Genomic DNA, 18,862 nt, shown 5'->3' with positions numbered 1-18,862 from the left:
GGAGCAAACCTCTGTGGCGGTGGTGCAAGAAATCCATTTGGGAGGTAATTTGGCACAATCTATGAAAGGCAACTTACACAGCAGAGACCCCATGCCCGGCACTCTTCTAAGTGCTGTACGTAAATAGTAATGCTTCCTTGTGACACTCCTAGGACTATAGTACTAATGATTACCAGCCTCTTACAGGTGAGGAAACAGGTACTGAGAGGTTCGGCCACTGGCCCATGGTCATTTGGCCCATGGGAATCAGTGGTAGAATTGAAGCCAAGCGGTCTGACTCCAGAGTCCTTGCTTTGATCCAAAGATCTAAAAAAGCTATTTTTTCCCCCTCTATCAGGAAGTCCACTGCCTGGCACATCTTCTAAAATTGAGGGTTTATTTCTCAGATGTCTGTTTTACTCCATTGGTCTATTTGTTAATATGGCAGTAACACACAGTTTTGATTACTGTAGCTTTGTAATGTTTTGAGATCAAGAAGTCTGAGTTCTCTACTTTTTCTTTGTCCAAATTGCTTTGCCTGTTAAGGATCTCTTTAGATTCTACTTAAATTTTAGGACAAGTTTTTCTATTTCTGTGAAGCATGCTATTGGGATTTTGATAGGGTTTGCTTTGTTTTTTGTTTTTTGTTTGTTTGTTTGTTTTTTTCCACTTGGTATTATCTTTAATTACAAAGACTTTTCCAATCTCATCACATAGAGATCATTTTATCCACTGCTCTGTTTGGCTGCCAATCTCTTATCTCTCTCCTCAGCAATGGTAAGGCGAATACCCTTTCCACGAGGAAGAGAGATCCATGGTTTGTTGCCTTTGCCAGTAACGAAAATGTTTGAGAGCTGTGTGGCAAAGCTGTTGCCGTTCGCATCTTTCACATGAACTACATCAAAAGAACCTAGATGCCTCTCCCGGTTTGAAATCACACCAATTCTTCCCAGGTTAGCACCTCCAGTCACCATGCACAGGTTACCAGTGTCAAATTTGATGAAATCAATAATCTTGCCAGTCTCCAAGTCAATCTGAATGGTATCATTCACCTTGATCAGGGGATCAGGGTAACGGATGGCACGAGCATCATGGGTTACCAGATGAGGGATTCCTTTTGTCCCCACAAATATCTTTCTTACTTTGCACAATTTATACTTGGCCTCCTGAGGTGTAATACGATGAACAGCAAAGCGACCCTTGGTGTCACAGATCAAACGAAAATTCTCTCCAGTCTTATCAATGCCGATGACATCCATAAAACCAGCAGGGTAGGTTATATCAGTGCGGACTTTGCCATCAATCTTAATGAAATGCTGCATGCAAATCTTCTTTACTTCATCTCCAGTTAGGGCATACTTAAGTCTATTCCTTAGGAAAGTGATTAGGGGGAGACACTCCCTTAGCTTGTGGGGGCCGGTAGATGGACGAGGGGCAAACACACCAGTCAGTTTATCCAGCATCCAATGTTTTGGAGCTGCTACGCATTTCAGGGGCTTCTTGGGACCCCGAGCCATGGCTGCGCTAGGCACGAAAAGAGTAGGGTTTGCTTTGGATCTGTAGATCACTCTGGGTAATGTGTTAGAAGAACAGATCCAGTGGAGTGTGTGTGTGTGTGTGTGTGTAAAAGAATTGACTCATTCAATTATAGAAGCTGGTGAGTCCCAAGATCTAGAGGGTGAGTTGGGTAGCTGGAGACCCAGAAGAGCCAGTGGTTTAGCTCTAGTCCAGGTTAGAAGGCCTAAGAACCAAACCAGTAGAGCTGATATTTCAGTTTGGGTCTAAAGGCAGGAAAAGAAGCTGATGTCCCAGGTCCAAAGGCTTTCACGCAGGAGGAATTCTCTTACATGAGGAAAGGTTGCCTTTTTGTTTTATTCAGCCTATCAGCTGATTAGGTAAAGCCCACCCACGTTGTCGGGGGGAAATCTGTTTTACCCAGTTGACTGATTTAAATGTTAATCTCATGAAAAAGCACCCTACAGAAACACCCAGAATAATGTTTGACTAAATATCTAGGCACTCTGTGGACCAGTCAAGCTGACACATAAAATTAAGCACCTCAGATAGTATGGGCTGCTTGACAATATTTAGTATTCCAGTCTGTGCAGACGGATGCCTTTCCATTTATTTGTCTTTTTCAGTTTCTTTCAGCAATGTTTTGTAGTTTGCAGTGTACAAGTTTTTTGACTCCTTGCTTGAGTTTATTCCTCAGTATTTTATCCTTTTTTGCTGCTAATGTCAATGGAATTGTTTTCTTAATTTCCTTTTCAAATTGTTCTTTGTTAGTGTATAGTAATACAACTGAATTTTGCTTTTGGATTTTGTGTCCTACAACTTTGTTGAATTTGTTTATTAGTTCTACCAGTTGTGTGCATGTGTGTGTGTGGGCGCATGTAATCTTTTGAGTTTTGCATGTACAAAATCACGCTCTCTTCAGTAGAGCTAATTTTACTTCCTTCTGATTTGGATGCCTTTTATTTCTTTTGCTTTCCTAACAGCTCTGGCTATGACTTCCAGTTGTTGAATACTAACATAATGGTGAGAGCAGGCTTCCTTGCCTTGTTCCTTATCGTAGAAGAAGAGATTTCAGTTTTTCACCACTGAGTATGATGTTAGTTGTGGCCTTTATTATGCTGAGGTAATTTCTTTCTACTCCTAGTTCTTTGACTGTTTTTTCTCATGGAGTGATGAATTTTTTATGCATCTATAGAGATGTTCATGTGATTTTTGTCCTTCATTCTGTTAATGTGTTTTATTACATTGATTGACTTTTATATGCAACCAAGGGATAAATCCCTTTTGACCATGGCACATAGTCCTTCTAATGTGCCATTGAATTGTTTTGCTAGTATTTTGTTGAGGATTTTTGCATCTGCATTTGTCCGGGAAAGTGGCCTGTAGTGTTCTTTTCTTTTGGTGCCTTTGATATCAGGATAATGCTGGCCTCATAAAATGAGTTTGGAAGTGTTCCCTCTTCTTCAATTTTTTGGAAGCATTTGAGAAAGATTGGTATTAATTCTTTAAATGTTTGGTGGAATTCTCCAGTGAAGCTATCAGTTCCTGATTTTGTGTGTGTGGGGGGAGAGGTTTGTCATTACCAATTCAATCTCATTATTGGTCTCTCGGGTTTTCTGTGTCTCCTTGATTCAGTTCTGGTAGACTGTGTGTTTCTAGGAATTTATTCATTTCTTCTAGGTTGTCCAATTTCTTGCCACAATTGTCCATAATATTCTTGTGTAATCCTGTTTGTTATTGTCACATTGATTGTAATATCCCCTCTTTTATTTATGATTTTAGTTATTTTAGTCTTTTTCTCTTAGTTAATCTAGGTAAGTATTTAAAAAAATTCTTTGTGTATAAAGAAGTTTGCTCACAACAGTGTTGTTTATAAGGGCAAAAAACTCTGACTGCTACTTACATTTTCATCACAAAAGCTACTAATATCTGTTGAAACTTTACTACGTGCTAGGCCCTCTACATGCATTATGTCATTTAATTCTCACAACAGCCATGTGAGGTAGACACTAATCTTATCCCTATTTTATATACAAGGCACAAACATGTGATAACTTGTCCAAAGTCAAACATCTAGTAGGTGGTGGAATCAGGATTTAAACTCTGGTCTTTGGGTTTATATAGATACAAATCTGTGTTATACAACTATTCGAAAAGGAAGCATGTTGCAATAAAAGATATACTGCACTGTTCTAAGCAAGAACTCAAGAAATCTGCAAGTGCCTAAAAACGTTGTATTGAAACATGAATGTTCAGGATGGGTTTCTGGCAACCAGTGGGTGCAATGGCTCTGAAGCTTTTTTTTTTTTTTTTCGGTTATGGGCCCTGTGTTAGTCTGTTCGAGTTGCCAAAACCAAATACCACAGGCTGGATGGCTTAAACAAAAGACATTTAGTTTCTCATAGTTCGGGAAACTAGAAGTCCAAGATCAAGGTGCCAGCGAGTTCAACTCCTGGTGTAGGCACTCCTCTTGTATTGCAGTTGGCCACCTTCCCTCTGTTTCCTCACATGACATTTCCTGTGTGTGTGTATGGAGACAGAGAGAGACCGCGCGCGAGAGGTCTGGTAACTCCTCCTCTTATAAGGATGTCAGATCCTTTGGGATTAGGGCCCCACTCTTACACCTCTGTATGTGTTGTGCTTGGTCACTCAGTTGTGTCCGACTCTTGGTGACCCCATGAACTGTGGCACACCAGGCTCCTCTCTCCATGGGAATTCTCCAGGCAAGAATCCTGGAGTGGGTTGCCATGCCCTCCTCCAGGGGAACTTCCCAACACAGGGATGGAACTCAGGTGTGCCACATTGCAGGTGGGTTCGTTACTGTCTAGCCACCAGGGAAGCCCAAGAATACTAGACTGGGTAGCGTATCCCTTCTCCAGGGGTACTTCCCGACACGGGAATCAAAACCTATATTGCAGGCAGATTCTTTACCACTCCCTCAATTAACCCTAATTACCTCTCTAAAGGCTCCATCTCCAAATTCAGTCACATTGAGGGTTAGGGCTTTAAGATAGGCATTTGAGGGCCACACAATTCAGCCCATAATAGGACTCCTTTGAGAATCTATTGAAAGCTCTATACACCCTCCCAAGAAGACTGTATACATTACCTCCCACAACTCTGCACACAATTTCAGGAAGTTCTTGGAATCCAGGTTGAGAGCCACTGTTCTAGGTCACCTTCCTCTTTTCCCGATGGAGAAACAAGAGGTTCAGAAAGGGAAAGTGCTTTTCGTCAGGTTAGGAGAGAGGTAGGTCTCCTGATTCCTCATCAAGTGCTTGCCCTACCTTACTCTGCCTTATGTTAGGGCTGTTAGGTCAGCAATCCAAGGTGACCCCAAAACACTAGAGATTCTGTGGATGCAGTGAAGGGGAGTGCTTCACCTGGGATGCTCAAGTGAGTGAACAAGGCTCTAGCTATAACTGACAGTAAATGGGACCGATTTCATTGTTTCAAATTAGTCAGGAGGTTGGGAAGAAGCTGCACCAGCTTCAACATACATCCACGAGAGTTCTGAGTGTGAGGCGATGCAGGTGCTTCTGTCCTAACGAACAGCAAAGTGGGGACTGAACAGGTAGAGTTGAACTGCCTGCTGGCCTGGACATGGCACTGTCCCTCTACTCTCAGATTCCTCATTTGTACACCCCTCAGGAGTAGACCTGTTAGATTTCTACATGAGATTATCTAGCTCTAGTATTCTGTACATCTGTGATTCTGGGGCAGGAACCATGCGGGAAAAATCAGCTGAGGCATTTGGGTCCTAGTTCAGTTCAGTTCAGTCGCTCAGTCGTGTCCGACTCTTTGCGACCCCATGAACTGCACCGCGCCAGGCCTCCCTGTCCATCCCCAACTCCCGGAGCTCACCCAAACTCATGTCCATCGAGTTGGTGATGCCATCCAGCCATCTCATCCTCTGTCGTCCCCTTCTCCTCCTGCCCCCAATCCCTCCGAGCATCAGAGTCTTTTCCAACGAGTCAACTCTTCGCATGAGGTGGCCAAAGTATTGGAGTTTCAGCTTTAGCATCAGTCCTTCCAAAGAACACCCAGGACCGATCTCCTTTAGAATGGTCCTAGAATCATGGGCAAAACAATTTTTTTTCAAAATGTCTTCTGATGGTGTCCAAGAATTAGCAATAAAGCACATGTAGTTTAAAGAGATGAAAAATCCCGAATAAGCACGAGAAGACCCTTTACACGCTCAGTCATTTAAGGTAAAGTCTCAACAGAAATGTTTCCTCAATTTCTGTTTCGGGTCCATCCTTAAAAAGGGAGGCGAATTATAATAGCTGGAATTCTGAACAACAAGTTTAGAAGATGGAACAGTATTTATAATGGGAAAAGTTATGTTATCTTTAGGCAGAGGGGTGGCCCCAGAAAATGACTCTTGTTTCATTTCATCAATCAATGAGCATTTAAAAAACAGGACATTCTTCCTATTGACCCTATCAATGCCACGAACCAGTGTGGAGCCTTCACTTGGGCCACAAGACTAGAAACAAAAGCAGGGGCACTCACTGCGGGGTGGAGGCTAACATTTCAGGAAAATTCTTTCAGCTTTGCTCCCTACAAAGAACAAGGGAAGGGCTTGAAGGGCTGTGCATACCCACTTACTGCTTCTGTGCCAGTGGAAGGTGGGAGCACACCCAGTCTAGCACATCAATGGTCTCAGTTTCTGTCTGAGGAGAAAGAGGAAGAAAAGAGCTGCTGCTGCGGGGAGTAGAGGTGAAGGCTGGTGTTGAGATGGAAGTGTCAAACAGGCAAGGGAGATGCAGCGCATCCAACCACCAGCACCATCACCATCACCACCATATTGGCACAAATAAGCTCTTCAGTCTCAGGGGTTAACAGACTAATCACAAAGATCAGGAGGAACTCCAAGCCATGGCATCTGGCCCTTCCCAACAAACAGCCTTAGACGATACTGCCCTCTCCTGGTCAAGTCGGTGTATTACAATGCAGGGACATCGCTCCGGATTTTTGGCCTTCATTTCTTTTGCTCAGGTTCTTGGTGCTCCACCTCTGAGAGGAAGTGAATGGGGAGGGGAGAAGTCTCTGAGAAATTGTATCCAAATACATCACTTCTGTGGGTTTCAGCACAATTTCACAATTAAATTCTGAGTGATAATGTACTACCCAAATATGGAATATTTATTAAAAATTGAAATTGATATTATAATTATGTGAGCTTCACTTTATTATTTTTCATTACAAAGGAATGAGTTCTCAAAAATATAGCTATTAATGTAGATGAAATAAGATTACTAAACTCAATTAGATATGTTATAAACAAAGAAAGTAACTTTGGTTCTACTTCTGATTAGAACATAATTACAATATGCTTATACTGGGATGTTATTTCCCTAAGCATTATATTTTTCTCCAATTATACTGAAACGTAACATAGATAGAGAAAAAGTCACAATATGTACGTGGAGTTTAATAACTGATTATCAAGTGTATACCCCCAAGTCACAGAAGGGGATAGTGTCGGCTTCCCCAACACTCCTGAAGTTTCCCTGTCTTATCTTAGACCCGCTCCTTCTTCAAGGAGAACAGGCACACTCTTACTTATATGCCATCCTTTCTATCCTTTTCCTCAAAAATTGTATACTATATATGTGTGTGTGTGTGTGTGTGTGTGTGTGTATATATATATATATATATATATAATGTTATGTGTTAGTGTTGACAGCTACTTACAGTTATATGAATGGAATTGTTAAATATATCTGTGTTGCTTCTTGGTTTTTAACCAATGTTAAATTTGTAAGATTCATGCCTATTCTGTGCAGTGGTAGTTTGTATATTTTTGCTGATGAAATTGTATTTATTCACATGAAGAGGATCTCCCAGAACTTTTGGATTTGAAGCCAGCAGGGCTTAATTTGGGGAGAGCCAGAGGGCCGTGGGAAGCAGACTCCACTCTTAAAGGGGGCATACAAAATCTCACATGCTCCAGGACCCTGGGCTGAAGCAATAATTTGAAAGCAGCCGGGGTCAGAGGCAGCTGCCGATCTTGAGAGCCTCCCAGAGAGGCAAGAGGCAGCTGGACTCACCCTGGGGACACAGCCACTTTGCGGAGCTCCATCGACCACGTGGACACCGGTGCTGGCAAGTGCCATTTTGGAATCCTCCCTGCAGCTCACCAGCACCAGTGCCCAGACCTGCCCATCAGCCTGTAGGCAGTAATACTAGGACAGGACAAGCTACTAGCCAGGCAGAGACGCAGCCCCACCCACAAGCAAGCCTGCTGCCTTAAGACTCCCTGGAGCTGGACCTGTCAATCAGAGGCCCCGACACACCACACTGGCCCTATACACCAATGAGAAGGCACTAAGCCCAGGACTCCAGGGTCCTGCAGTCGGAGCCTGGGACCTAGTTCCTGCCCACAGCAGGTCATCGCTAGCCCCAGGACCAGTTTTACCCATCAGTGGGTAGGCACCAGCCCTAGTATGCCCTGGACCCAGCCCCAGCCACCCATGGCCCAAAACACCAACTCCTGGACTCCTCCAGGGCCCTGAAGCCAGAGAACCCAAGAACCAGCTCCACACACCAGCAGGCAGACAACAGCAACCGGAGTAACTCCAGCCCTGCAGCCTGCCATACCAGGTAATAGGTCACCCACCAGCAGGCCCACACCAGCCCCAAGAGCCACTGAGTCCCAGCACAGTGTACTGGCAAGTAGACACCAGGTCTGGGACACTTTGGAGCTCTCAGCCAGCAGCTCTGGAATCTGGCCCCACACTGCAGTGTGTGGAAGCCCCCTTTGGGACATCTAGGACCCCACAGCCAGCCATGTCAGGAAGTGGCCCCACCCAACAGTGGACTGAAACCAGCTCTGGGACCCCCAGGGCCCTGCAGCTAGAGACCCAGGAACAGAAACAGAGTTCCACCCACCAGCGAGCTGGCACTACCCCAGGACACCCTGGGCCCCAAACTCAGTCAATGGCAGGACAAACCAGCCTCAAGATACCTTGGCATGTCAGCCAGCTGCCCCCAGAAACAGCCACACTCACCAGCAGGACAAGATGAACTTTGGGACACCTAGGACCCCATAGCCAGCAATGTAGGAACTAGCCCTACCTACGTCAGCAGAAGGCTATGCTTATTCATTTGATACTGATGCATAGTGGGGAGAGAAGTATGTTTTAGGCTTGCAGGATTATATGCAATAGAAATTATTGTTGTTTAGTAGCTCAGTCGTTTCCCACTCTTTGCCACCCATGAACTGCAGCATGCCAGGCTTCGCTGTCCTTCATCGTTTTCCAGGGGTTGCTCAAACTCATGTCCATTGAGTCAGTGAGGCATCACTGACTTGATGCATCCAAACATCTGATCCTCTGTCGTCCCCTTCTCCTCCTGCCTTCTCTCTTTCCCAGCATCAGGGTCTTTCCCAATGAATCGGCTCTTCGCATCAGGTTGCATCAGATGTTGCATCACATATTATGGGGTGGGGCCCCTTTGTTTTTGACCCCCAAGGAGCCTTTCTGCCCATGTGCAGTGTCTCTCCTGCCCTGAGAATGGGACATATGTGACCTCTTGATCTTGTACTCAAACAGAGAGCTCCTCTGTCTCTGCCAGAGCTGTTATCTTAAAGTGTCCTCAGGAGACAAAGCTTGACTATTTACCCTGTTACTCTTATTCTATTTCAAAGTGCAAGCCGGAGGCTGATTGTAAACATCTGGACTCAAGCCCACTTGCCTCCTTCCTTAGGAAATGTAAAGCAGAGGCTAGTTGTTAATGCTTGGCCTCACAAGAATACGATATTTCTTTCCATCTGTTTACGTCATCTTCAACAGCTCTCGTTAGGATGTTATAGATTAGGATCTTTATCCCTTCCCTACCTCTGCCTTTCCGTTTTGGTAATCATAAGTTTTCAAAGTCTGTTTCCATTTTGTTAATAAGTTCATTTGTACAATTTTTTAGGTTCCACATGTAAGGGACATTTGTCTTTCTCTTTCTGACTTTCTTCACTCAGTATGGCAATCACTATGTCCATCCATGTTGCTGCAAGTGGCATTATTTCATTCTCTTTATGGTTAAGTAATATTCCACTGTATATATGTACCACATATTCTTTATCCATCCCTCTGTTGATGGATATTTAGGTAGCTACCATGTCTTGGCAGTTGTAAATAGTGCTGCAATCAACATTGGGGTGCATGCATCTTATAGATTTGTGAGTACAGCTCTTTTGTCTCCTTAGGTTTATTCCTTGGCGTTTTATTCTTTTTTTTTTTTTTTGGTGAGCAAGGCCCATAACTTTATTTTCAAAAGGAACTTTTAAAGCTTGACTTGTACATAGAGGGAAATGAAATATGCAGAGTCATGCAGAGTCAGCCCAAACATTACACCTGTTTTGTCTTTATCAAAACCAGGGTTTTTTCTGCATACCTTTCCTATAAACAATGTTGTGTACATTATCTTCTGGCCTTGGAGGCCTGTGGACATTTTTTTTAATTTAATTTTATTTTTAAACTTTACATAATTGTATTAGTTTTGCCAAATATCAAAATGAATCCGCCACAGGCATACATGTGTTCCCCATCCTGAACCCTCCTCCCTCCTCCCTCCCCACACCATCCCTCTGGGTCGTCCCAGTGCACCAGCCCCAAGCATCCAGTATCGCGCATCGAACCTGGACTGGCAACTCGTTTCTTACATGATATTCTACATGTTTCAGTGTCACTCTCCCAAATCTTCCCACCCTCTCCCTCTCCCACAGAGTCCATAAGACTGTTCTATATTCTTTTTGATGTGATGATAAATGGGATTGTCTATTTAGTCTCTCTTTCTGAAATTTCATTGTTAGCATGTGAAAATGCAAGAATTTTCTGTGCATTCATTTTGTATCCTGCAGTTTTACTGAATTCATTGATGAGCTCTTAATAGTTTTCTGGCAGCATCTTTAGCATTTTCTATGCATAGTATCCTGCAAACTGCAAGCAGTGACAGCTTTATTTCTTTTCCAACTTGGATTCTTTTATCTCTTTTTCTTCTCTGATTGCTGTGGTTAGAACTTCCGTGACTATATTGAATAAAAGTGGCGAGAGTGGCCATCCTTCTCTTCTTCCCGATCTTAGAAGAAACGCTGTCTTCTCTTTACCATCGAGTATGATGTTATCGGTAGGTTTGTCAAATGTGGCCTTTTTTATGTTCAGATAGGGTCCCTCTATGCCCACTTTCTGGAGAGTTTTATCACAAATGGATGTTGGACTTTTCTCTAAAGCTTCTCTGCATCTATTGAGATCTATGGATTTGTGGATATTGAAAAATTCTTGCATCACTTGGATGAATCCCACTTGATCATGTTGTGTGGTCCTTCTAATGTATTGCTGGATTTGGTTTGCTCCTGTTTTGTTGAGAATTTTGTGCCTATGTTCATCATTCATATTGCCCTGTAACTTTCTCTTTTGGTGGTATATTTGTCTGCTTTTGGTATCAGGATGACGGTGGCCTCATAGGATGAGTTTGGGGAGTGTTCTTTCCTCTGCAAGTTTTTGGAATAGTTTCAGAAGGATGGGTATTGACTCTTCACTAAATGCCTGATGGAATTTGCCTCTGAAGTCATGTGGTCCTGGCCTTCTGTTTTCTGGAAAATTTTAAGTCAGAGTTTCAATTTCAGTACATATGATGTGTTTCTTTGTATTTTCTATTTCTTCCTGGTTCATACTTGGAAAATTGTACCACTCTAATAATTGGTCCATTTCTTCTAAGTTGTCCATTTCACTGGCATATCCTTGCTTCCTGTATTCTCTTACAATCCAGTGTATTTCTGTGATGTCAGTTGCAACTTACTTCTCCATGTCTAAGTTTATTGAATTTAACCCTCTCCCTTTTATTCTTGATGGGTCTGGCAAAAGGTCTATCACTTTTGCTTATCCTCTCAAAGAACCAGCTTTTGGTTTTATTCACTTCAGTTCAGTCACTCAGTTGTGTCCGGCTATTTGCAACCCCATGGACTACAGCACGCCAGCTTTCCCTGTCCATCACCAACTCCTGGAGCTTACTCAAACTCACGTCCATCGCATCAGTGATGTTCTCCAATCGTCTCATCCTCTGCCATCCCCTTCTCCTCTCACCTTCAATCTTTCCCAGCATCATGGTCTTTTCCAATGAGTCAATTCTTCACATCAGGTGGCCAAAGTAGTTTCATTGACTTCATCTATTGCTTTCTTAATCTCTATTACATACATCTCTGCTCTGATCTTTGATTTCTTCCCTTCTGTTAACTTTCCATTTTATTTGTTCTTTTTTCTCTCATTGCTTTAGGTGTAAGATTAGGTTGTTTATTTGAGGTTTTTCTTGTTTCCTGAGGTGAGATTGTATTGCTATAAAATTCTCTCTTAACTGCTTTTGCTGCATCCCACAGGCTTTGTGTTTTCCCTTTCATTACTCTATAGGTATATTATGATTTACTCTTTGATTTCTTCAGTGACTTAGCCTCCACATTTTTGTTTTTTTCCTACAGTTGTTTTTTTTTTTTTTTTTTTTGCTGCAGCTGATTTCCAGTTTTCACCATTGTTTAATAATATGGGTTTGTTGTTGTTGTTCAGTCGCCCAGTCGTGTCTGACTCTTGGTGACCCCGTGGGCTTCAGCTTGCCAGGCCTCCGTGTCCCTCACCATCTCCCGAAGTTTGCCTAAGTTCATGTCCATTGCATGGGTGATGCCATCCAGCCATCCCACCCTCTGACGCCCTCTTCTCCTTCTGTCCTCAGTCTTTCCCACCATCAGGGACTTTTCCAATGAGTCAGCTGTTCGCATCAGATGACCAAAATACTGGACTTTCAGCTCAGCATCAGTCCTTCCCAATGAGGATTCAGAGTTGATTCCCCTTAAGATTGACTGGTTTGATTTCCTTGCTGTCCAAGGGACTCTCAGGAGTCTTCTCCAGCACCACAGTTCAAAGGCATCAATTCTTTGGTGCTCCGCCTTCTTTACGCTCCAGCTCTCACAACCGTACATGCCCACTGGGAAGACCACAGCCTTGACTATATGGATCTTTGTCAGCAGAGTAATGTCTCTGATTTTCAACACACCGTCTAGGTTTGTCATAGCTTTCCTGCCAAGAAGCAAACGTCTTCTGACTTCATGGCTTCAGTGACCATCCACAGTGATTTTAGAGCCCAAGAAGAGGAAATCTGTCACCATTTCCACCTTCCCCCCTCTATTTGCCATGAAGTAATGGGGTGGGATACCGTGATCATTTTTTTTTTCAATATTTAGTTTTAAGCCGGCTTTCCCCACTCTCCTCCTTCACCCTCATCAAGAGGCTCTTTAGTTCCTCTTCCCTTTCTGCCATTAGAGTGGTATCATCTGCATATCTGAGGTTGTTGAGGTTTCTCCTGCCTATCTTGATTCCAGCTTGTAAATCATCCAGCCCGGCATTTCTCATGATGTGCTCAGCATATAGAGTAAACAAACAGGGTGACAGCAGACAGCCCTGTCGTACGCCTTTCTCAGTCCTGAACCAGTCAGTTGTTCCATACAGTGTGTGTTTCTTCTTGACCCACATACAGGTGTCTCAGGAGACAGGTAAGATGGTCTTGTAGTCCCATCTCTTTAAGAGCTTTCCACAGCTTATTATGACCCACACAGACAAAGGCTTTGCGTAGTTGATGAAACAGAGGTAGATGGTTTCCTGGAATTCCCTTGGTTTCCCTATGATCCAGCGAATGTTGGCAGTTTGATCTCTGGTTGCTCTTCCTTTTCTAAACCCAACCTGGACATCTGGATGTTCTTGGTTCACATAATGCTGAAGGCTAGCATGCAAGATTTTAAGCATTTCCTTGCTAGCATGGCAGTTCAGTTCAGTTCAGTTGCTCAGTCATGTCCGGCTCTTTGCGACCCCATGAATCGCAGCACGCCAGGCCTCCCTCTCCATCACCAACTCCCGGAGTTCACTCAGACTCAAGTCCATCGAGTCAGTGATGCCATCCAGCCATCTCATCCTCTGCCGTCCCCTTCTCCTCCTGCCCCCAATCCCTCCCAGCATCAGAGTCTTTTCCAATGAGTCAACTCTTTGCATGAGGTGGCCAAAGTACTGGAGTCTCAGCTTTAGCATCATTCCTTCCAAAGAAATCCCAGGGCTGATCTCCTTCAGAATGGACTGATTGGATCTCCTTGCAGTCCAAGGGACTCCCAAGAGTCTTCTCCAACACCACAGTTCAAAAGCATCAATTGTTCGGTGCTCAGCTTTCTTCACAGTCCAACTCTCACATCCATACACGACCACTGGAAAAACCATAGCCTTGACTAGACGGATCTTTGTTGGCAAAGTAATGTCTCTGCTTTTCAATATGCTATGTAGGTTGGTCATAACTCTCCTTCCACGGAGTAAGTGTCTTTTAATTTCATGGCTGCAGTCACCATCTGCAGTGATTTTGGAGCCCAAAAAAATAAAGTCTGACACTGTTTCCACTGTTTCCTCATCTATTTGCCATGAAGTGATGGGACCAGATGCCATGATCTTTGTTTTCTGAATGTTGAGCTTTAAGCCAACTTTTTCACTCTCCTCTTTCACTTTCATCAAGAGGCTTTTTAGTTCCTCTTCACTTTCTGCCATAATGGTGGTGTCATCTGCATATCTGAGGTGATTGATATTTCTCCCGGCAATCTTGATTCCAGCTTGTGCTTCTTCCAGCCCAGCATTTCTCATGATGTACTCTGCATATAAGTTAAATAAGCAGGGTGACAATATACAGGTTTGAGGTACTCCTTTTCCTATTTGGAACCAGTATGTTGTTCCATGTCCAGTTCTAACTGTTGCTTCCTGACCTGCATACAGGTTTCTCAAGAGGCAGGTCAGGTGGTCTGGTATTCCCATCTCTTGAAGAATTTTCCACAGTTTATTGTGATCCACACAGTCAAAGGCTTTGGCGTAGTCAATAAAGCATAAATGGATGTTTTTCTGGAACTCTCTTGCTTTTTCCATGATCCAGCTGATGTTGGCAATTTGATCTCTGGTTCCTCTGCCTTTTCTAAAACCAGCTTGAACATCCAGAAGTTCACAGTTCACGTATTGCTGAAGCCTGGCTTGGAGAATTTTGAGCATTACTTTACTAGCGTATGAGATGAGTGCAATTGTGCAGTAGTTTGAGCATTCTTTGGCATTGCCTTTCTTTGGGATTGGAATGAAAACGGACCTTTTCCAGTCCTGTGGCCACTGCTGAGTTTTCCAAATTTGCTGGCATATTGAGTGCAGCACTTTCACAGCATCATCTTTCAGGATTTGAAATAGCTCAACTGGAATTCCATCACCTCCACTGGCTTTGTTCGTAGTGATGCTTTCTAAGGCCCACTTGACTTCACATTCCAGGATGTCTGGCTCTAGGCATGGCAGACGAGTGCAATTGTCCAATGGTTAGCACATTCTTTGGTACTACTCTTTTTGGGAATTGGGATGTGGATTGACTTTTCCAGTCTTGTGGCCACTGGTAGATCTTCCAGGTTTGCTAACATATTGGATGCAACACTTTGATGGCATCATCCTTTAGGGTTTTGAGAAGTTCTACTGGAATTCCGTCGCATCCACTAGCTTTATTAAGAGCAGTGCTTCCTAAGGCCCACTGGACTTCACTCTCCAGAACAGGTGGCTCTGGGTGGTGACCACACCATCGCAGTAATCCAGTACATTAAGATCTTTTTTGGACAGTTCTTCTGTATATTCTTTCCATATCTTCTTGATCTTTTCAGCATCTACTAGGTCTCTTCCGTTTCTGTCCTTTATTGTGCCCATCTTTGGGAAAAATATTCCCTTGATATCTCCAGTTTTCCTGAAGAGATCTCTAGCATTTCCTCTTCTGTTGTTTCTTCTAGTTTTATACACTGTTCATCGAAGAAGGCCTTCTTGTCTCTCCGCGCTGTTCTTTGGAAATCTGCGTTTAGTTTGGTATACCTGTCCCTTTCTCCCTTGATCTTTGCTTCTCTTCTTTCTTTAGCTATTTGTAAGGCCTCCTACCACTTTGCCTTCTTGCTTTTCTTTCTCATTTTGATGGTTTTGTTCACAGCCTCCTGTACAGTATAACAGACCTCAGTCCATCGTTCTTCAGACACACTGTTTACAAGTTCTAATCCCTTGAATCTATTTGTCGCCTCTGCTGCATTATCATAGTGGATTTGACTAAGTCATACCTGACTGGTCTAGAAGTTTTCACCACATTTTTAGGTTAAGCCTGAATTTTGCTATGTGAATCTGATGATCCAAGCCACAGTCAACTCCAGGTCTTGTTTTTTCTGACTATATACAGGTTCTCCATCTTCAGTTACAAAGACTGTAATCAATTTGATTTTGGTATTGACCATTTGGTGATGACCATGTGTAAAACTGTCTCATGTGCTGTTGAAAAAGGGTATTAGTATCTCAATATGGAATTATTAAGATACAATTTACTTACAAGGTCTCTGAGCCACTCTAAGCACATCCTCTTACGGTACCACCACCACAATTGAAACGAAAAACTTTTTCATCACCTGCAAAATTGCTTCTGGGTTTTCGTAGTGTAACCCCTTATGTCAATCCCCAGATGCAGGCAACACTCAATCTGTTTTCTCCATATATAGTTTGGCCCCCTCAAGAATGTGAAGTAAATGGAATAGGCAGTAGGTAGACCTATCCTTGAGGATTCTGTGAGGGAAAAGGATGTGTAGGTGACTCCTGGATGTGCAATGTACATGGCACCTGAGTGTAGTGACATGGGTTGATTGTTACCTACCTATTCGTCAGACTGAAGGCTTACACTCTCCATAATGTGTATATGTATTGTCTGTTTAACTCATATTTAATTCAATGCAATTTCTCTTCTATGTTTGCAAGGGTTGTTGTATGAAATAGAAATGGTAAATCTTTTAAAAGAAAGTGCATCTTCTTTGTAAAAGTCCTCCATCTGCGTCTGAGAGGTACTTACCAGGACGTCAACATTGCACAAGCACGGGTACAACAAGCACACTAGTCATTCAAACGCTGCTCCCTGGGTCACACAGGGACAGTCCACATGGCAACCCCGGCAGCCCCAAAGTGCCCGGCCGGACCTGCCAATTGCAGGTGAGAGTCTCCTCACTTAAAGTCAGCTGAGTAGCAGCCTTTATTGCATCTGCAAGCTTAACCCACTGCTATCATGCAAAGGAACATATAAGCCAACTGCAAGGATTAGGACTCTTGACATTTTGGGGCATGGTTACTGTGCCCACTGCAGCCAGTGCTCTCTTCAGGGCTCGCCTACTCGAAATTCTTTGTTTGTGCCAGTCTCCCTCAAGAGTCTAGAGAAAGCGCTAGACCTGGGGCTGGTGCTGGTGGGGTGGGGGCGTGATAGGGAGGGAGCATCTTCCCAAGAGTTTGACAGGCAGCAGAACCAGGCAGGATGGGGCCTAGGGCTCTCCAAGGCAGCTGCCGCTGTCTCCCAGGCTGGAGAACGGGCATGAGGGGGAAAGGCGACAGGGGTGCACTGAATGAGGCTGGGCTTTGGCCTTCCTCCTACCCTCTGGGGCACAGATGTATTTCTTTAGCCTATGCCTCAGGCCCTGCCACAGATTTCCTGCTGGAAGTGGATGGCTTGGGGCTGAGCCAGGGCCTGTGATGTATATGTTTCCAGCAACATCATAGTGAGGTAGTTGGTCTGAACTGTGGGCTCAGAGGAGGGAAGGGAGCCTGGTAAAAAGTGAATGAGGGGTTGTGCTCATGCCCTCCCACCTCCCCTTCCATGAGCTTCTCCACTTCCTCACCCTGGTGACCACAGTCCCAGGCCCCTCTCTGCCCAAGGGTGGTGCTGATGCTGGTGCTGGACTTCTCCCTGGGCACAAGTTACCTACATGTCTCGGTGGGCAGAAAGCTCAGCTGGAAGGCCTCTGCCAATTTTACTCACTCAACAACAGCGAGATGTGCTACACCACCAGGCAATAACCACTGGATCAGGGTCAGGGTCACAGCTGTAATCTAAGTGATCAAGGCCAATTGGTCCGGGGTGGGGGGGTGCGTCTGATTAGAAGGAGGAAGTTCCACCAATGTTCTACTCTGACCCTGGGATCTCTGACTGTTCCAACCCACATGTAGTCTGTCCACCTGACCTCCTGCCAAGAGGCCTGGAAGGGAATCAACGTAGGAATATGGGGGAAGTGCTCCCCATTGCCCAGGTGCAGTCACTCCTAACTTCGCTTCCTCATGGCACCCATCTTGCCCCTCCCTCAGGTAACTCATGTTGGGCGGTTCCCTGTTTCTAAGATGAGCAGCAGTATCCCTGGTACTCTCCAGAGCCACTCTTCCCATTTTCATTCATCCACACCCTCAGTAGTTGACAGATATCATAGAATGGCAAGGTAAGATCCAGAGCCTCCTCCAGCGACTCCAGCACTTTGAGATTCCCAACACCCTGTCCTGAGGTTTGGTGCCTCCTGCATCATTCCCCTCCTACATTTTGGGAATGTGACACCACCCCTTGAATGATGGGGATCCAACCCTTGCTTCGGCTCACTCAATGCTTTACAGAACCTGGACCACTCTCTACTTTCTTTACTCCCTGAATCACATCCTTCTGTCTCAAGGGCATTAACTTTGCTGACTTTTATTCACACAGAGAGATGTCCAGGTAACAACTTTGAATGTGCTACCTACCATCCTGCCCCCTTTTGTGTAATAAAACCCTGGTCTTTCAGGAATGGTGTCAGGCAGAACCTACCCTCAGTTCACTCAAACACAGATCTTTCTCTCTGAGTCTCAGGCTGGCACAGTCCTGGAGTGCTGGCTGAGAGAAAGGAAGTGCTCCCCAAACTTCAGTGAGGGAGAAATTGAACAGAGAGTTCAGACTCACTGTCATGTGCCCTAAAGAGGTAGTCTGGGATACTGAGCTGGGATACTCTGGGAAATATCCTTTGTTGGAAGTTCTGTGTCATGGGTCTGGTGGAGCAGTATTTGACGGGGACCTTGCAAGAACAGAGACCTACTAACCACACTTGCCATAGAGCATGATGGGCCCATTTGCACTCAAGGGTATAGAGAGGCTCAGGCTGGAGGTGAGGGTGGTCAGCTGGCTAGGGCAGGAAGGATGTGAAAACACAAAGGACTGCACCATCCATCTCTAGCTGCCAGGGTGCACTCTGACCCAGGTTGGCACCAAACAGATGCATCTCCTGACCTCCAGCCCAGAGACTCGCCTGTCTCCTGTGTTCCCTGTACCTTCCCTCCTGCTCCCCAGCTCACTGGGTCCAGGCTTCATCCTAAGCCCTTTATTGAATCCAAAGAAGGAGAAGAGAAACTACTGGTGCCTGAGTCTCAGGGGTGAGGGCTAAAGAGGAGAGGAGGATTGTGTGCAGGTTCCAGCGTGCAAGGTGGGACTGGGGTGGGGGTGGGGGGAGGGCAGTACAGGCAGTAGGGAC

General features: G+C 44.6%; 1 protein-coding gene across 1 annotated transcript; it reads right to left on the bottom strand.

The window, feature by feature from the left end:
* Positions 1-608: 608 nt before the first annotated feature.
* Positions 609-1,513, bottom strand: LOC147340607 (small ribosomal subunit protein eS4, X isoform-like). Its single transcript, XM_086388881.1, has one exon. It carries the CDS (start codon positions 1,494-1,496, stop codon positions 705-707), a length of 792 nt encoding a protein of 263 aa, XP_086245007.1. The 5' UTR covers positions 1,497-1,513; the 3' UTR covers positions 609-704.
* Between the last annotated feature and the right edge of the window lie 17,349 nt (positions 1,514-18,862).

The sequence above is a fragment of the Bos grunniens genome, chromosome X (genome assembly GCF_055505025.1).
Source record: "Bos grunniens cultivar Pamir isolate PY7600 chromosome X, Bosgru_T2T1.0, whole genome shotgun sequence".
NCBI classification, from domain to species: Eukaryota; Metazoa; Chordata; class Mammalia; order Artiodactyla; family Bovidae; genus Bos; species Bos grunniens.
Note: the sequence above shows the minus strand (reverse complement) of the source record. Positions and strands in the feature narration are given on the sequence as shown.

Coding starts and splice junctions, on each gene's coding strand:
- LOC147340607 (XM_086388881.1), bottom strand. CDS start 1,496: ATGGCTCGGGGTCCCAAGAAGCCCCTGAAATGCGTAGCAGCTCCAAAA.